This window comes from Magnolia sinica, chromosome 10 (genome assembly GCF_029962835.1).
Source record: "Magnolia sinica isolate HGM2019 chromosome 10, MsV1, whole genome shotgun sequence".
Taxonomy (NCBI): domain Eukaryota; kingdom Viridiplantae; phylum Streptophyta; class Magnoliopsida; order Magnoliales; family Magnoliaceae; genus Magnolia; species Magnolia sinica.
In genome coordinates, this window is record NC_080582.1 from 86,493,770 (window position 1) to 86,512,492 (window position 18,723).

At 38.5% G+C, this 18,723-nt stretch overlaps 1 protein-coding gene and 1 long non-coding RNA gene across 3 annotated transcripts; both read right to left on the bottom strand.

The window, feature by feature from the left end:
- Window positions 1-1,197: 1,197 nt before the first annotated feature.
- On the bottom strand, window positions 1,198-16,009 carry LOC131217393 (uncharacterized). 2 transcript variants are annotated; one of them, XM_058212309.1, is made up of 15 exons: window positions 15,760-16,009; window positions 14,151-14,278; window positions 13,884-13,955; window positions 13,638-13,751; window positions 10,945-11,013; window positions 10,777-10,833; window positions 9,627-9,680; window positions 9,457-9,519; window positions 9,278-9,340; window positions 8,603-8,767; window positions 8,290-8,445; window positions 4,859-4,939; window positions 4,666-4,727; window positions 4,353-4,481; window positions 1,198-1,525 (listed from the first exon to the last, which is right to left on the bottom strand). In XM_058212309.1, the coding sequence occupies exons 1-14, from the start codon at window positions 15,920-15,922 to the stop codon at window positions 4,400-4,402; spliced, it is 1,329 nt and encodes a 442-aa protein (XP_058068292.1). In that variant the 5' UTR covers window positions 15,923-16,009; the 3' UTR covers window positions 1,198-1,525; window positions 4,353-4,399. The 2 variants fall into 2 exon arrangements, with proteins under 2 accessions (XP_058068292.1, XP_058068294.1); XM_058212311.1 differs by lacking the exon at window positions 1,198-1,525 and adding an exon at window positions 1,546-1,664.
- LOC131217394 (uncharacterized) lies at window positions 12,174-13,631 on the bottom strand. The gene is made up of 2 exons (XR_009157249.1): window positions 12,370-13,631; window positions 12,174-12,243 (listed from the first exon to the last, which is right to left on the bottom strand). It is a non-coding gene; the product is annotated as an uncharacterized LOC131217394 (long non-coding RNA).
- Window positions 16,010-18,723: the final 2,714 nt, after the last annotated feature.

The following is an 18,723-nucleotide window of genomic DNA, read 5'->3' on the forward strand; positions in this document are numbered from 1 at the left end:
TGCACAAGCCATGTATGTAGCTTTTTTAGTGCCTGAGTATCATCCATCACACTACCCAAGTATCAAAGTCTAGTCAGAATTAGGAGTTACCTGGGTAACAAGGTGTTACAAACTTACCGTAGGGCCCCACCTTAATGATGTGTTATATATCAATGCCATCCATCCGTTTTTTCCAGCCTAGTTTAGGATGTTTTCCCAAAAATTAAGCAGATCCAAATCTCAGGTGGATCACACCACAGGAAACAGTGGTGATTGAAGTCCCACCATTAAACTTTTCCTAATGCCCAAAATAATGTTTTCTTCTCCATCAAACCCCTTGGCAAGGTCAACCAGACCTGGATGAAGGGAAAAATATAAAGATAAGCTTGATCCAAAACTTGTGTGACCAACAAAAAGCGTTTAATGGTCATTCACCACTGTTTCTAGTGGTGTGGTCCACCTGAGATTTGGATCTGCTTCGAGGTTTGAGATAATGTCCTAACATGATATTAAAAATATGGGAAAACGGATGGACAGCACATACACTAATAATTCATCAAGGTGGGCCCCACACAGTAAGGGTAACACACGGTAAGGTGTCACCTAATCAGCTCCCCTCTTCGAGAGCTCCACATGGGTAAAACATGGCTAAGGGCCCGTTTGGATACATCAAATAAGTTACTTTTTCTACCTACGGCCTGGATAACTTATTTGTAATAAGTTTGGTTTACAGCCTGGATAACTTATTTGAGATAAGTTTGGTTTACAGCCTGGATAACTTATTTGAGATAAGTTTGGTTTAAGATCAACTATAAGTAACCTTTTTTACTTTCACTTGAGCTTAATAAGTAGAAACTAAGATAAACTACTTGAGGCATATGTAGCTTTCTCAAGTAACTTAAGATCCAAATGCCCCCTCAATCACTTCAGCTTAATTAGAAACCAATAAGTTACTTGAGGCATAAGTAGCTTATCTTAACTTAAGATCCAAAGGCCTCCTAAAAATCAACTTTTACAGTAATCCCAGCTATGGGAGTTGTGCATCAATGCACTTTTTCTTTTATCTTTTTCACTCTCTGAACCCTTTAATACAAGGGCTGAGTTAGTCTGGTCTGTTAACTGTCATCTATATACCCCCTTACAAGGCTTGATATATCAACAATTCCAGTCATAGACACCGTCTATCAGAGATGTAAATCAGGACTTCTGAAGGATAGATTTAACTAACGAATCCTAACTCAAAGTCACTATTATATAATCTTTTTTAAGCACAAAAATTCATTTCTAGCAACCGAAAGAAAAACTTAGGACAAAACAGGCACCTTTCATCTGAAAAGAATACACATCAAAGAAACATAAACAACAAGCACTTCCTGATACCTGTGTCGCTCGTGTGGCAATTCAAACATCAATTTCCTTTTCTCCACAAAGGGTTCCAACTTCAAACCCACCATCCAATTCTACACGTAGATGAACTCGCATGACTCAAAAGGTACATCATTCTCCAAAACTCCTGGTTATCGCCTCTGCCACAAACCAGAAATTCCTGCAAGAAGAGATCAGAAGATCCACTGTGACTGTATCAGGAAGGGCTTGTAAGAGAATCTTTTGGTTCAGAGAGAGAGAGAGAGAGCTCATACATGGAAGTGGAACACCTAAAATCAAATAATCTCTTTCGGTAACACCTGCCCAAAAATATCAATTTTAATGATATACTTAGGGGCCCATTTTGACCAACTTCCACGAAAGGGTTTTTCCCACGAAAGCAAGCATGTATAGACTGTGGGTTGATTTCCCATTTTTTGGGGGTAGGCTTTTTAGCACCTATATTTTAGGGGTGTGGGATCAATAGGGGTTTGCAAAAGTGCATCCCAACACACAAAACGAAAGGGATTTTGGCTGAAAACAGCATTTAGGCATGAAAGGCCCCTACTGAGGTTGTCCAAATGGGCCCTAAAATCAAGTGAAGGAACAAATCTGTTTCCACAATACTATAGTCAGTTCAAGTATGTTAGGGAATGAAACTGCTCAAGCTATTTATATATACATTTAAGATCACCGATTCTTGGTGTTTGTGAGTGTTTTGTTGCACACGTTTAACTTTAGAAATTGCCCCTTTAGGTTGATAGTGTCAAGAAAACACTGCCAGTGCAATGTTCCATCTTGTTCCCACGTGTTTCCTCCCCCCTTGGTGTGGTCCCACATAACACTGCAAAAGCACAAGCATCTGCATTCCATTTACAGCATGATGACCAGATATAGAAAGGGTCCGGCAGGACAGAAGTTCTGCATGAATGTTGCATTGGTACAAATTTTACACACAATTGAAATATCTGCCCTTCGTTGCACAAAACATGAGGGGAAGCAGGAGCAGATTTGGTTTCTGGAGCAGTAAGTTTCTACTTCAAAATGTTAGCTAGTGTGCAAGCCTAGGCAGTCTGCAAGTTCGAACAGGAGCGACATCATGGTAGAAGGTTACAACAACTACATATTGGACATGACAAGATACGGATAAATTACCTGTTTTGAAGTATCTAGCTATCGTGGTGCCTAGTTTGCTTCGGAGTCCTAATTCTATTCCATGTAGATTTGGACTCATCAAGATCCACAAGCTGCCGAATGACTGGCAACCCATCATCACCACAACCATTTTGTAGACAGTCTAAATTGACTTGGTTTATCTGACAGCCTCACTAGGTTAGTCCATCACAGTACTTTCTTTTCACTGCCTCTATTGAAACTCTTGTGGGTCCCAGGTCCTCTTAAGAAACCAGTCCCATAATCTTTGTTGGCATCAGTAGATGCATGAAAACTGAAGTATGCGGATCTTTTTCATGCACTAGTCCAGATGTGTGTTGGAGAGAAAATCTCGAGGCAACTGGATGCAAATGAATGTGTATGGAATTGAATTTAATGCAAACGGGTACACGACGGGCCAATCTGGGTCATGATTCTCCCCAGATCTAGAGCTGCTAATGTTGTAGAATAATCACCAAAGCTGAAACTAAGTCTGTGGGAAGAGTGAGTTCCCAACAGTCCACCAGTTGAAAATAGCAATCAATCACCCCCTCTTCTACCAAATGGAACCAAAGTAAATTTTCCAAATCTGATTTTTATTTACAATATATTTCATAATGGCCTTTAGAAGTAAGATCTTTGTATAGGCCTCAACAATAAGAGAGACCATACTGTAATAGACCGTGACTAAAATATCCTTGAGTCATGTCTCAACCCTATGAGCTTTCTATAAATTGGTAATAACTCATTCAAACAGCACTGGAATTGCATGCTTTTCAGCTTATTTGCAAGCTAACTCAATAGGCTATCAAAGAGGACCAATTTTGTGTCATTTTCACATCGTTGTTTGATGTCCAAAAAAGTGACCTACCGAGTGTGACAAAAATACAAAAGGAAACTAATTAAATAATCACAACCAAATCTAACACTAACACCTAATTAAAATAAATAGATCCTATGAAATTGATGACCCAAAAGGACTAGGGGAAGGCCCAAAAGGGCATGTCTAAGTTATGGACTTGACAGAGTGGAATAGCAGAACAAGATTCATGTAGCAGACCCCAATTAATTGGGACAAGGAGTAAATGATGATGATGAATGAACATCCGATTGATCCCATTTGCCCCATATCACACCATGAATTTGCTCTGGATGATCAATCAAGACACTGTAAACAGTCGGATAGGTCAGATCTTTGATTGGCCAACTTTTGTGACCATCTGGTTGCATTACAGTGGATTAAATATCGGATAGTCAAGAACGATGTATTGATTTAGCAATTATACAACCCTCGAACTGAGGATATGCAAAATATACTTGGCTTTTCAGTTTATACAAGTGGACTGCATGGTTCAATGATCAAGACAATTGGTTTGCTGGACCATGCCCAAATCTCTCCCAGATTATATCATCCTAGCCACCAATCATGGGCATTTTTTCGAGTTTAACGTGGAAAGTTGATGCATCCAATCTAGGAGATATTCAGAGTCAATAGAAAGTAGGACCTGCCCAGACTGACCAATGGACTGGACCACCCAACCATGGGCCCCACTAGTACAAATTGAAAATCCAAGCATACCATACATATTTTTTGTTGGAATATTATGTGTTTCCTCTTGATTATGATTTCTCTGATCCAGCATCTCATATGGTATTATTTTCGCAGTCACCTTAATTTTTCAAGAAGAAGAAGAAGAAGAGCATTACAAATGATGCCATTTTTTACAAATTTTGAGAATGTATTCATGGTTTTCCATTACAAAATTGCAGACTTGCAAGATAACATATATTTGAGAAACTTAGAAATTAGATATACCAGAAATTTGCAAAATTACTCCGAAATTCAGTAGGTATACCTTGAATTTAAATATGTCAAACACCTAGGCCAAATTCCTCATGAGATCTATTTCTCAACATGCCTGCGCTTATGTCTACGAGGTGCCTGGTTTGCATTAGCATTTCGGGTAGATTTCCTTGCCCTTTTGCTGCAAAAGTCAAAAACAAGCGGAAAACATGCAAACATGATCAAGTTAAAAACTGTCACCCAAAGAAAAGAAACGGAGATGAACGAGAACAGGAAACATGATCATATGAAAACAAAACAATTATTCACTGACTAAAACCACAAGTTTAGAGGGAAAAGGAAAGGGAAAAAGAAAAACAACTGACCAAAAAATGGCTGCAAGCAGCTTATATAGAAAGTATGCGGGAAGAGCCAAAAGCGCTGAGGCCTATAGCAATTGAGTTATGCACATGTCAGATACATACTACCAGAAGGAAGAAAGCTGATACATGATATTATATATGGCAACCACAAGTACAAGGTCAAGGTATATACAGAGAGTATAGAATCAGTACATACCACAAACCACACCAGCTCTTTTGTTGCAAGAGCTTTTGTAAGCTCGTGCTTCTTCAGAGTTTCCTGGACTCTGGATTGGACCTACAGCAGAAACAAAAGCAATCAAAATAGAGTGTTTGTTTTTTTGACACGCGAAATCAAAACACATTGCTGATTTGAAGTAATCAGAACAAAAACAGAGACTTTGAATTGATACTGTTATACAGAGTGAAAATTTGAGTTACATGCAGTGTTTTAAATATCGGCGATATCCGCCAATATATCCCACCAGTGCGATACGAAACGCACAAGTAGCGCAATATATCCCACATGTTCGATCTGGTGAGTATTTTCAAATTTTGGTCATTTTATTTTCTGTAAATAATGTTAAATTGGTGTCAAATTGTTACAAATCCATGATTTTTCATGTTTTGCATGAAAAATCATGAATTGGGAGCTTCGATTTCGAGATTTGGAGGAGATGGGCTGAGTTGCGGAAAATTGAAAAAAAAAATAATCGAAATTTCCCAATTTCTCACAAATCATTTGCATTCTTTGTGTCCAAACATCAAATCAAACGTGTATGTAACCTAATCCAGTGATTCTTCTTTTGTTTTTGAATGTATTACTTGTGTTTCCACATCTTCTTACATTTATAAATTATATGAATAGACATTGAATATACTTGCATTAATTCAATTAGACAACACATAGATTAGGACCTCATAAAAAGAAAACCTATTATGTGTACTTGTTTTTTGTAATGTTTTGATTTATGAGTGTGTATTAATGTCTTTTTTAACAATCACCGAAGTTTCGTTGAAAAATTCAACTAATTTCCCAATGTTTTCCCACGTTTCCAACAACAGCGATACATTACACGATACAACCGATATATCACATGCGATAACTGATACATATATGTATCTCAAGAATGCGACACGCAACGCGATACCGATATTTCGAACGCTGGTTAATTGGGTGTACAAAGATCCACTTCAACACAGAATCTTTACAGTTAGAATAAGTACTTCAAGATTTGTGAAAAAGCCACGCTACTGAGAGGATAACTACAATAACTTCCAAAGGTTTGATGCGGGACATGAAAATTAAATATGATATGCGAGATTTCAGGCTTAAGATCACGTTAGTTCAGAAACAATTACACAAATTCCATATCCCACATGAAAGTCCAAACATTTAAATAAGGAGAATCTATGCGGGTCCAGGCCCACACATGATAGGGCTGGATCAATAAAAATTATGAACCAAACGATACTCAAAGATAAGAAATAATCATCCACACATGCATAGTAATCAGTCTCTAATCCAAGGGATTAATCAATTTCAAATTAATGAACCTTAGGGTAAGAAAAGGGGCATAAAATTGGAGATTTGAGTAATTTAGGGTTAGGTTTAGGGATTTTGGGTGAAAGTGGAGTGAAAGAGAGGAGAGAGACGAACCAGAGAAGTACCACACACGTGGACAACAACAATGGCCCAGACGCACGTGCGTGTGATCCCGGCCACACGTATGTGGGGCCCACTATTCAGAAAAAGGCCACCTTGACCCTGGTCGGCCAGGGATGGACTCCAAAACCCCCAAATCTCAGCTCGATCCGATATCCGGTTTGTGCGTGGTGCTCCGCCGAAGTTTTAGCCCTCCTGTAGGGCCAGATTCTGAAATTCTGCTGTGGGGAGGAGAATTGCTGCAATAGATGATTGATTCAAAGTGTAGATGATGGGGTGAGATGAGAAGAATGGATGGTAGAATATGGGTAGTAGAGATGGCGATGGATGGGGGCGAATCAGGATAGATGTGACTTCGCACCACGGTAGTTAACCCTTCGATGAAGGGAGGGCTTCGCACCCAATTAGGCTTTACAACTCAGAGAGTAGGAAAACACAGAATTTTTATTAATCTTCAATGAATCAAAAGAACTATAAGGGATGCCTATTTATAGGAAAACCTTATATTCCAAAACTCGTGCCATGTGCGCAACCTATTACTTGGCGATGAAGTAAACTAAAATAAAAACCAAACAAAGAAATCTAAAGCGTTCATGATGTTCTAAATAATAACAATAAGCAAAACTTAAAATACGAAATCAATCCGACTAGTGGGATACGATCATGAGATCCCATGGTGGGCTTTTCTTGATTGTTGGGCCCACTCTTTTGAATCAAAACTTTCTCCTAACTAGGAGGCCCTCCTTGGACGTTGTCATCGATCCAGATCGACGATGGGGTCCTCCTTCTAGCGTACGTGCGTAGGGGGCGGCGTGCGTGCGCGTGCGCGCGTTGATGTCCCCATCAAGGTTACTGTGTGATCCTCGCTTTCAGAAGTCAATAGAGATGACTAGTTTTCCTCAAACTCACTAGTGGGGTAAACAATTCCCTAGCTGAATTGATCTTACTAGTTACCACAATAAATAATCATGATACAAATTAAAGCATTTTTCGTATGACAATTCCAATAAGAGGGGTCCAAACCACGCAAGTCAGCCCACAACTATTAACCAACATACAGGCTGACTTGAATTATCACACCTCCAAACTCATCAAAGAAAAGAATAATCCTTCAATTCTTTCCCGCTACTGAAGTATCATGTTGACCATAGAGTTGGTTTGGATGAAGGACACAAACGTTTTGAGGAAATATAAAAAACACCCCATTGTATGAGAGAAAGGTGAGACCATATATCACTGTAACCTCTATATTACCAAATTGACCATGATATACATAATGGCATCAATCAAAAGTAAATTGGTACTGCAATTTGAAGATTGATCATATTGTAGATGGCACGCATGCATGCACACGTCGCAAGATAGAGAGGCCATGCTAACATTTTTTCAATGAGTGTGCTATTTTCAACACCAAATGACCCATAGAAGAAGACCAACACTGCCTACCATCAAATAGACCTTCCCTCAGGTTTCTTTTAAAGCCGCACAATCCCATGAACACCACTAGTACGTGCTATCTTTTTCAAATTTGTACACGATTATTGAAGTGCATGTGTACATGTCATAGTCTGGTTACAAACACGACTGGGAACACATCAAAGTCAATTGACAGTTTGCTGCATTATCAGAATACAAAAGGTAATTTGTTAAAATATATGAAGTTCCATGAAGATGTTGGCATCAGGTATTATCATGTTACAGGGTACAGTCTACTCAATAATCTCAAGCAGGTACTATTGTCATTATTTTTATTTTTATTGTACACGTCAGTGAAGACACTTAAAAATTTACTATGCTGGTTCTTCTCGGATCACTTCGTGAAGCTGCTAAGAGATGCACCTCATGTGCCCTAGCAAATAAGTTGTACAAAAGAAAGTTTGCTGCATGCGTGAAGAAATATTGACATCTATAACAAATAAGGAGAGTCCCAGTTACAAATAAAAATATAGTCCTGAATTAATCAAGACAACCAAGAGAGGTACCTGGTGATGGTACACTGTTGCTGATTTAAGAAACTTTTGAGAAACATGAACTCCTTTGTCAGTATAGGGCTTCAAAGCAGTGCGCGCCTTATCAACATGAGGTTTGGTAACTGTCACGACCTGATCGATGTAAGGCTTGGAAAACTTCTTAGCTTCCTGTGATAACAGGAAAACTGTATGAGGCATATAGGGACAAAACACCAATAAAAAGAAGAAAGGGAAAGAGTCAAATAAGCACATTGTTATGGTACATATGCATTTCACGTCACCATCTACAATGTCACCTCCTTCAGGCAAAACAAAATGGAAATACCTGGAAGTATGGAGTTGCCAATTCCTGTACTCTGACAACATGTGGTGTAAGAGTGCCCTTGGATGCCTGATAAACCTCAACAGTTCTAGTCGTTGCCAATTGCACATATGGTCCAACAAAGGTCGTGATAGTCAACCATTGTTCCTTTAAAGCAGGGACCCACCTCTTCAAACAGTAGATATTAAAGAATGAGAAGAAAAATTCAAGAACTTCGCCCAAAGCCTTATAAAATCACCACATTTTACGATACATAATGTTATACCCAATACATAACAAATACATACACAAAGTAATAAACACCGTTCATAATCATGTTCCGCGCCATGTCCTTGATCTCATAAACAACACATGAGGGGCTTTTTTTTTTGAAAGATAACACATGAGGGGATTAAGGTCATATAGACGTAATCTCCTGGTTTAGCAACTAATATTGCCTTTTATTTTATTTATTTCTTTCTTTCTTTCTTTTTAACGGTGACAAAATTGAACAGTAACAGTTCAGAAAATAACATTTTAGTTAACTCTACAAAGATGCCAGCTTTGAAAGAATCACCCACTGAAAGAATATTGTAGCTAGGAAGTTGACCAAGATATTAGAGATGAAGCAGCAAACTGATGAAATACAAGCATATTTAATAAAAGAAAGAAATAGCAAATCCGTAGCAGTTAACTCACAACTTTAACTGTTTCCAAGTGGGGTTCAACCCATTTCTGGGCCTGTGCTGATTTTTCTGATGCCTGAAACAATAATGTGAAACTGATCACTCTAGCATCCTCTGAATAATGAGATAGTCCAGTGAAGTATTTACTAGATAGCATCAAATAGAAATCTTAATCAAGTGAAGGCACTGCACCTTTTGTATGGCAACATCCAAGGCAGGTTTCCCATGGTTATTCCAGTGCTTTCCTGCAAAGGACTGAAAATGGAAAATATAGAGGGTGAAGCGAAGAAATCATTTTTTAATGGTATCAAGCAAAGAAGTCCTGTTGTAACAATACATCTAGACCATCCCAACCACTTTACCTGAAAATTAATCAAATAAGTTACAAGCCAAGGTGGTAGCCATCCTCCATGAATCTGATCAGTCATAAAACCCAAGTTTGTTAGCCCTAATCTGACAAGCAATCAAAAGAACTAATCCAAAATGTCAGCTTCCATGTTTTCTCTGGATAAATAGTTGTTGTATGTATACTTCAAACCAAAAGCAGAACAAAGTTGCCTATATAGCAGCAATGCTTTATGGCACAAACTGTTAGGCAGTTAGGGACAAGATGTTCATAGGATGAGTGCAGCTGAAATGAGGATGTCGAGATGGATAAGTGGCAAGGCGGGGAAGGATAGAATTAAAAATGAATGCATTCAAGGAAATTAAAGAATAGCACCAATAGGTAATAAGATGAGAGAAAGTAGACTTAGATGATTTGGCCATGTGCAATGAAAACCAAGAACTGCAACGGTTAGGAAGAATGAGTTGGTACAAATTGAAGGCTCTAAAAGGGAAAGGTGAAGGCCTGAAAGGACGTGGATGGAGGGTAGTAAGAAAAGACTTAATGACCTATGGTCTAATTGAAGCTCTGGCCCTTGATAGAGTGAAATGGTGGAACAGGATTAGTGTAGCCACTCCCAATTAATTGGATAAGGCTTAGATGATGATGATGATACTTTTGTTTCTTATCCTAAAGAGAGAAAAGGAAGCCTTCCTTAGGCTCCATCATTTTTACCAAAGAATAAGTCAAGTTTTTGATGTTTAGATTCAGAAGTTCATTTTCAGCCTGCCATGTTTTTTCTTTTTCTTTTCCTTTCACTTTTGTTGATAATTTATTTTTATTTTTTTTAAAAAGAAAGAAAGAAAAAAAGTGGTTACAAGATAAAGCAAAGGGGAAAGACTACACTGGCTCTCTCCCTTGTGGCCAAGGTGTTCCAAAACGGTAACGGTGGCCGTAACGGCCACCACTATTACCGTTATGATACGGGCCGTAATGGCCATTACGGTTGGTTTTAATTTTTTGAAAAAACTGTTATTGGACCGTTACGGGGCCATTACATAACGGTAACGGTCATCCACGTGAAGATACTGACAGTAAGCTTGATGAAACATCCCTCAAAGAGCTAGATATTAGGAAATCAGTACAAAGAAGCATCAAAATCTGGGCAGTTGCATTCCTATCCTTACCTGCAGCAACTCCTTAGACTTTGATGTAGCTTCTAGTTTTGCCTTCTTCATCTCTTCCTAAGAAAGGAAGGGAGGGAAAAAAAAAAACATCAGCACCATCATCTAGCAAAACACCATATAAAAAACCCATGTAGACAAACAAAATTAAAAAATAAAATAAAAAATCACCTCTGCCGCTTGAAGAGCACGTTCAGTTTTACGAATCCGGGCCTTCTGTTCGTCACTAATCTTTTGGAGCTAACAGTCAACAAAAAGATAAATATAAGTCAGAAAAAAAAAAAAAAACCTAACACCCATCAAACATCACTATGGTAAATAACATTTAATCAGGTGAAGCAGATTTCAAGTACACAAAAACTCATGAAACTTTCATCTTCATCTAAACAAATAGAGCAGCAAAAGAAACCTCAAGAAGATATTAACTTTCCAGCCAATTTGACATATAAGATCCACATACTCCACTTTTTATCTTAACTTTTTCCACCTTTCTTTTCTTTCTTTCTTCTTCATCCTTCTTCTTCTTCTTCTTCTTCATTCTTTTTTTTATTTTTCTTTTTGTTTTTGTTTTTCAAAGGAACCCACTTGTAAGGTCCAATAGCATCATAAAGCAAGAAACAAATAATAGAAGATCGGACTTACAAATTAGGTACCAAAATGAGGAGACAAAGGAATAAGAAACCAGTAAAAACAACTAATCATGATGAAAGAAACTAGTAAAACAACTGATCATGAGAGAATGAGGGTCACTCATATTAGTTGACATGATAATACCAGGAAGCAACCACTGGAAATAGAGATTAAGATTACCAGTTGAAAGTTAAACCAGTTAAACAAGTAAAAGCACATAACATAAGACAGACAATACAATACGTAGGATCTCCATGCCACAAAACTTGCATCCTCTGCAACACAATGGAAGGGGACAGGACAATGACTTGTTTTTTTTTTTTTTTTTAGAAGCAACGCAGGAATTCATTAAGAAGGAAAGCAGAAAAACAAAGAAAAGGAGGGCTGCTGAGATGGCAGACCACACCTAACAAGCAATAAAGAGAAGATCAGACCTATTCAAATCTAACAGTCCATGTTGACTTGTGGTGGCCCAGGGAGGGAGGGACCCAACCATAGTGGTAGGCTGGTAGCAGTCCATGTTTTTTCTTGTTAGAGCTGGTTCCTTCTACCCCTATGAACTGAGAGAGTTGGTAACTGACCTCAATGCCAATCTGGAAGCTAGCACCAATGGAAAACATCATTAATAATGTTGTCTCTGGCAGTCAGCCCGATTGAACTAGAATTTTCACAAAAAGGCATGGATGTGCCACTTTGCCTATTAATGGTGTGAAGTGACACTACCCAAGTTTGGAAATACCTCTAACTGGCAAACCTTATCTCCATCCATTCGAGGTAGATGATTCCCATTCCCACCTTTTTCCTTCGGGAAATCCCCACTTACATGTAAAATGCAGTAATCTGATTTCAAAAATAAAACAAAAAACATACTCCTTTCCCCATAAGTCCATGATTCCCTGGTAAAACAGTTTGGTTCTTGTAACAGACATGAACTGTAGTATTCCTATTAGAATGTATTAACACTACCTTCTCTTGATTAGAAAGATTTAAATACAAAAGTCAGATGTGCTATCACACAACTCTGCCCACAACCAAGTGGGATTAGCATTTAATGCACTTAGTTGCCAGTGTCACACACGAGTCCTGCTCCCCAACGATAGAATTCAGCTTCTGGTAATCTGCTGCAAATAAAAATTTGATTCCTTTTTTAGGAAAACTGCCTTAGAAACTCTCATCCTTTCCTAATTAGAACATTAAACGGTTGGCTATCATAGATCATTCAGTCCATTTTTTACCACCAGTTTCCTCTTAGCATCTCTGTTCCAGTCACATACATAGACTGCAACTCAAAGTCTCAAATACTGTAAGAGCATGCTTCAACTCCGGTCAGCATTAACCACTGGAAAAAGAAGGGCTACATTGGACTTGCATGCAAGATCACTGATCAATAGGTACCGTGTATTTGTTCAATCATAGTTTCAAGAAACAAACTCCCACCGAGTTCAGTGAGCTGGCGAATAGATGAAACAATACAATTGAAAACTCCCACAATACGTGTGAAAATTGCTCATCCTTGTAAGCACCCACAAAAGCTATGAACAACTCGACAAAAAAAAAGAATTTGCAAAAAGTTCGTTGATATCAGACATGCTCATAATTGACCAAAGTATAACAAATTCATTATCAAAATTCAAATTAGGTGCTGAGGAAAAACTATTTCTCAACTCTTCATTAGCCTTGAGGCTAAACTTCGCTGCACTAAGAATCCTAGTTTTTTTTTTTTTTTAATCCTTTTCTTAATGGCTACACATTTTTTGTTGGCTAGATGCATCAAAAGCACAACAAGTGTACCAAACAATTAGTACTCTTTCGTTGCCATCCCATAGAGAATAGGTAAAAGAAAAGGAAAAAGGAAAGAAAATCATGGTGCATTTTACATTGACAAGAAATTAATTAGGGGGACTACATCAATATGGTCAATAATAGAATGGTCATGTTTGACATTAAGTAAGATTCTTTTCCATCGCTTCCTTGACTATAGCAGTTATGTCAAATATAGTCAAAAGCATCTTCTACTTGAGCGTGTGAAGAGTTGCTTTTTAAAGCGTGGAGATATGACAAGTACATATCTATAAGGACTACAAACAATAGAAACATGCACTCTAAAATGCAGCCTTAGCAATAAAAGCAAAATCTACATTTGCCAAAAAATTCATGAATCCTAAAGTTCAAATTGCTAAGAAGCAAATAGCGTGTTTGTTGCCAACATCATTCAAACAGTAAATAATACTAACCTTCTCTAATTTCAAATTCAGTTCTTGCATCTGCTTCTCAGATTCACTTGCTCGGGCTTCCAAAGCATCTCTCTTTGCATTTTCTGTTTCTATGTCCTTTTTAAGATTTTCAACCTGTCAGAATATTAGCATCAACAGAGTATATCAATTATCAGAAACATCTAGAGACTTTCTCTCCTTTTTTTCTTTTTTATTTCTTTTTTTTTTTTTTTTGTTGAATTTCTATAGAATTTTTCATTCCACAACCTTCTTCTCAAGTTCCCTTGCACGTGCATGAGCCTTCCCTAGCAGCCCCTCAGCATCTACAGTCCCCTTTTTCTGCAGGACAGGAAACCAAAATAAAGCTTGCAACATACACATGTTATTGACATTCAATATAAATCACAAACAAACTTCAAAGGTCAACAATAGCTCAGTGACCACAAATCATACAATTGTTACAGGAGCCAAAAAGTGGAAACCTTCACTAAGTCAGATGCAATGCAATCGTGTGAGCATTATATCAAACCTCACCTGAAGTGATTCTATCTCGCTTTGTAATACTGTGACCTTATCCGACCTCTCTTGAATGATCTTTTCCATCTTTGCAATGCTCTCATCCTTGTTTTTCAATTGTCGAGTTCTATCCTCAATCGTTGATTCTTAAAAGAAAAGGGCAAAAGTAAGCAACCCATGAACTAAGAAAAATAAAACTACCTTGCAAGGAAAGAGAGGTATTCTACAATGCTTGGCCAGTGTTGGTAGTGCTTTCAGGCCAGCATTTTGTATAGCTGAGGTGGCCTACCTTCCAATGCTCCAGATCACTAATCTGGTGGCCCAAAGTGGAGATGGAACAAAATTAACCCCCATCAACCAATCCCTGTGATGCAATCACTGAACTTCTTCTCGAGCAGCTCATGATCACTGCTGTATATAAATATGGAATTGCAGGATAAATGCTGGAAAGTTAGATTGTCAAAATCTGGAGTTTTTACAAGATTATCTATCCACAGTTGGGCCAACCAGATGAATGGTTTGGATGAAATTTCGGGGCCACCACTATGGAATGCAAGCCTAAAAGAAATGCACCCTATTTCCAGGGCAGATTTGCATAATTCAGCAGGGGGAAAAAAAAAGGTGCCCAAAACAATATTATAATATTTTTAGAGGAAAAAACCTCCAAATTTCTCATGGACATTAGATACCATGGATTCATACATCTGTGTGGTTGTCCATCCAAAATACGCAAGATAAATCCCAGCACCTTTTTAGTTATGTATAATATCTGACCAAACAAAATGGCATTTGTTATACAGCCCAGCAACTGTACATGAGGGCCACTTTTCAGTGATCCCGATTGTTCATCTGGTGGGGCCCACAAATGGATGCATGATGCCCCAAAAATATTCCCATGATGATTTCTTAACGGTAGGATTAGTGGCCTGAAAATGGACAATTTAGTCAATTGTTCACATTCAGCAAGAGAACTATCCCCCTGGATAAGATTTTCTATTGGTAGACAAGAATTTTTAAGCATGGACACTTTTGATAGATTCTCAGAATGAACGGCCAAGATTGTCTGAACGTGATCCAAACATAGAACACAGTTCACGAACACATGAGGTGCCAGTTTTTCAGTGATCCCGATTGTTCATCTGGTGGACAGCACAAATGGATGGGCGATGCCCCGAAAAAATATTCTCCATGATGATTTCTTAATGGTGGGATTAGTGGCCTGAAAATGGACAATTAAGTCAAGTGTCCACATTCAGCAAGAGAAATATCCCTCTAGATAAGATTTTCTATTGGTAGGCAAGAATTTTTAGGCACGGACACTTTTGATAGATCCTCCGAACGAACTGCCAAGATCATCTGAACACCGTTTACTAAAGTCGAGCATTGGATCACAGATTATCAACACAAAAATTGAAACCCTAAGTTACAGAAACAAACGAAAAAGACGAAATTAGTAAATTCCGCAACTACCACTAAAAAGAAAAGTTCGATTTCCAAAACCCTAACATTGGATAAAAGCAAAACTAACATCTCCCGTTCAAGAAATTCCCTAAAAAAGCAAAGCAACAAATCAAACCTAAGAAAACCCTAATTCTTCATCAGGAAAAATTCCGACAACTGAACTAACCTAGAACGGAGATCGTCGACTTGAGCTGCTGCAGTTCCGCATACAACGCCGGATCAGAGCCGTCCGATTCAAAGATTCCGTCTTCAATTGATGCATCTGCCCCGATTTTCACGAAAATTACGGATAGAAATATGGAGAAAATCAAGAGCTTGGAAATCGCCATGGAAAAGGAGAATAAACGAGGGATATCTTTTTTCTTCCTTTCTTCTTCTTTTTCAGTTGTTCTAGACCTTTTGAAAGAGGAAAATAAGATATTTAGAAGAAAAGAATATTTCTACGCAGGCCTTATCGTAGCGTTTCGGGTTTTTTTTTTTTTCCCGAACGTATCGGTTTTGCTCGCGTCACGAAATCTATTCCTGGTGGTTACGCGACACGTGGCAGTTGCGCCGGGAATCGGTGGCTGGGAAATTCGTCGGCACGTGGCTAGGATCGACTTATGTGTGTGTGTATGGGGTGGTTAACACTTTGTATGTTAGTTTTGCACCATTTTAAAAAATGGTGGTGACGCATCAAAACGTACACATGGTACAGATGTAAGGCAATCAAGACCGTTAAAATCGACTACCTAACTGTGGATGGAGCTCCATAAAAAAACATTCACCGAGAAGATAATGGTGACCATCTTATTTTTCCCTTTGTTGGACCAATCATTATTTTACTATTAACGATCTATTTAATAGCCACTTAATCGGACGGTGAAAACTGCTTGAGCAGTGTTATTTTATAGATATATCAATGGGACCCACAATTTGGTGGGTTTGGATAGCTTTACATCAATGACACAAGGCGAGGAGGATGGTGGTATGGGTCACCAATATTCTATCCTATATAGGTCTGCTTGTACAAGAGGCAATCAGAAAGTGAAAGTGACAGTGTAATTTGAAGAGAATTACACGGTGTATTTGTGATTTAAGAAGATATCCAGAGAGAATTTTACACTAATATAGTTAACATCTATCTAGCGGTGCCATTTCAATCACGAGCAAGAGTGGCGGGACGGACCTGGTCGCGTTGATAAGGAAGATTGGAGTGGTTTAAGAGAGGATGTAAGGTTGAGAGGGCCCCATAACATCTGTGCAGTCGATTTAAGACTATAAATAGTAAGAAGATAATTCAGTAAAATAGGATCTCATGCCAACTAATTGATCATGTCATATTATTTTTCTTTACGGGCTAGATGTGTCTCAATCCTGTGCTACAAGGCTAGCGGCCATATTGAGGCCTTTTTAGCTTGATTAGGGCTACACCAGGCCAAGTTTAGCCATTGTACACCCACTTTCAGTTTATACTTCACTGTTAGCCACCCCACTAGGGAATCGATGTCAAGGCCTCAGTGTTGAAACAAGGTATCTTTCACTCAATCTACCACTTTCTTAATTAGGGCTACACCAAGCTAAGAATAGGGCTTAGGAAACTAGGGCAAAGCCAGGGCTAACTCTGATCCAACCCCTCGTGTACATGCTAGGAAGGCTTGTAAACATGGAGAGTGTATAATGTTCTAAAATGTCTTACAAAAATCTTTGTATTAGTTTTAGAGATTCATAACAACACATCCATGGGGTAGTCTAGAAAATAAAAGGTTCTATGATTAGTGGATGAATATTCTAACATTATAGAAGAAGTTGTTGCCTCTCATGCAAAAGGTTTTTAGGTTTTTGCATTGCAAATTCTATTCGAGACTTACTTATAATGGACCCTTGATAACTCATTAGAACAATAATCATCTCTTGGGTGTTGTTTGAAGTGAGTGGATTAAGTGCACCTCAGCATCACCCAACATAGTGGGGCCCTGTGGAGCTCACCTTGATGAAGCACATGCAAGTCTCAGGTGGACCACACTGCATGAAACAATGATTGATTGAATGCTTGAATCACATGAAAGTAGGATACTCCAAATTTGAGGGTCAAAGAGTTTCATAAAATGTTATTGGTGGAAAAAAATGTGAGTAAAAGATCCCACTGAATTGAATTTGGTCCATGAATCTAAGAAATAGTGAGAATTCTTGATCTCTCAATATCCCTCTCAATTTGAAGATCCAGGATTTGAGTTGTTATCGTTTCATTGAATCTTCCAAAAGATTTTATTTCAATTGGAATTTGGACATTCTAGGGTCACAATATTGCTTGATCAAAGAAATATTGTTTGATCAAAGACTCTTGTGGCCCACTGGAATTTTCTAATAGTCAATCAACACTATTTCCTTTAGTGTGGTCTACCTAAGATTTGGGTCTACTTAATTTTTAGTCTAATGCCTTAAAGTGATCTTAAAAAGGGAAGGGACAACTTGGATATACTACACATACGTCAAAGTAGGCTCTACGTCAAAGCCATACTTTGTTAAATGAGGGTGGGTCACACCTAATTGACTCCCTCAATTGACTTTAGGGGTGTACACGAACCGAGCTAGCTCGGTTAGCTTGCTCGACTCAACTCCAAAAAGCTCGATTCAAAGCTGAGTTCGAGTCAAGTTGAGTTGATTTTTTGAGCTTGAAAATGAGTTCGAGCAGGCCCCAGCTCGACTTAACTGGTCTCGAATCAAACTCGGATCGAACCAATTTGATGACTCAGTTACTTTGCCATTGATGATGCTCATTAAGTGTTTGATAAAATGACTCAACGAAGTGTGGCCGGTGGCAAGGTAGGTATGTACGTGAAACAAATACCTTTTTTTTCTTGATTTTTATGTTGCTTAGAAGATGATTGATAAAATACCTGTAAAACTATTGCTTTTGTTTCACATACAGAGGGATTTTGATGGTGCAGTCCTTGTGTTTATGGAAATGTCTCAATGGTGAACTCGGCTCGATGTTAGCTTGCACACGACGCGAGCTGCTGACCGAACTGAGTCGAGCTAGCCAGTCAGGCTCGAGGACTGTGCCGAGCCGAGTTCGAGCTGAGGTTAGCCAGTAGACGAGCCAAGTCGAGCCAAGGCCAACTCGACTCGGTTCGACCCGATGTACACC

Bases quoted from the DNA above. Each gene is read 5' to 3' on its own strand.
- LOC131217393 (XM_058212309.1), bottom strand. From the start codon at position 15,922: ATGGCGATTTCCAAGCTCTTGATTTTCTCCATATTTCTATCCGTAATT. The intron at 14,279-15,759 runs GTTAGTTCAGTT...TTTTCTTTTAAG, and splicing joins GTCGACGATCTCCGTTCTAG to AATCAACGATTGAGGATAGA. The intron at 11,014-13,637 runs GTTAGTATTATT...GTTGACTGTTAG, and splicing joins TGAATTTGAAATTAGAGAAG to CTCCAAAAGATTAGTGACGA.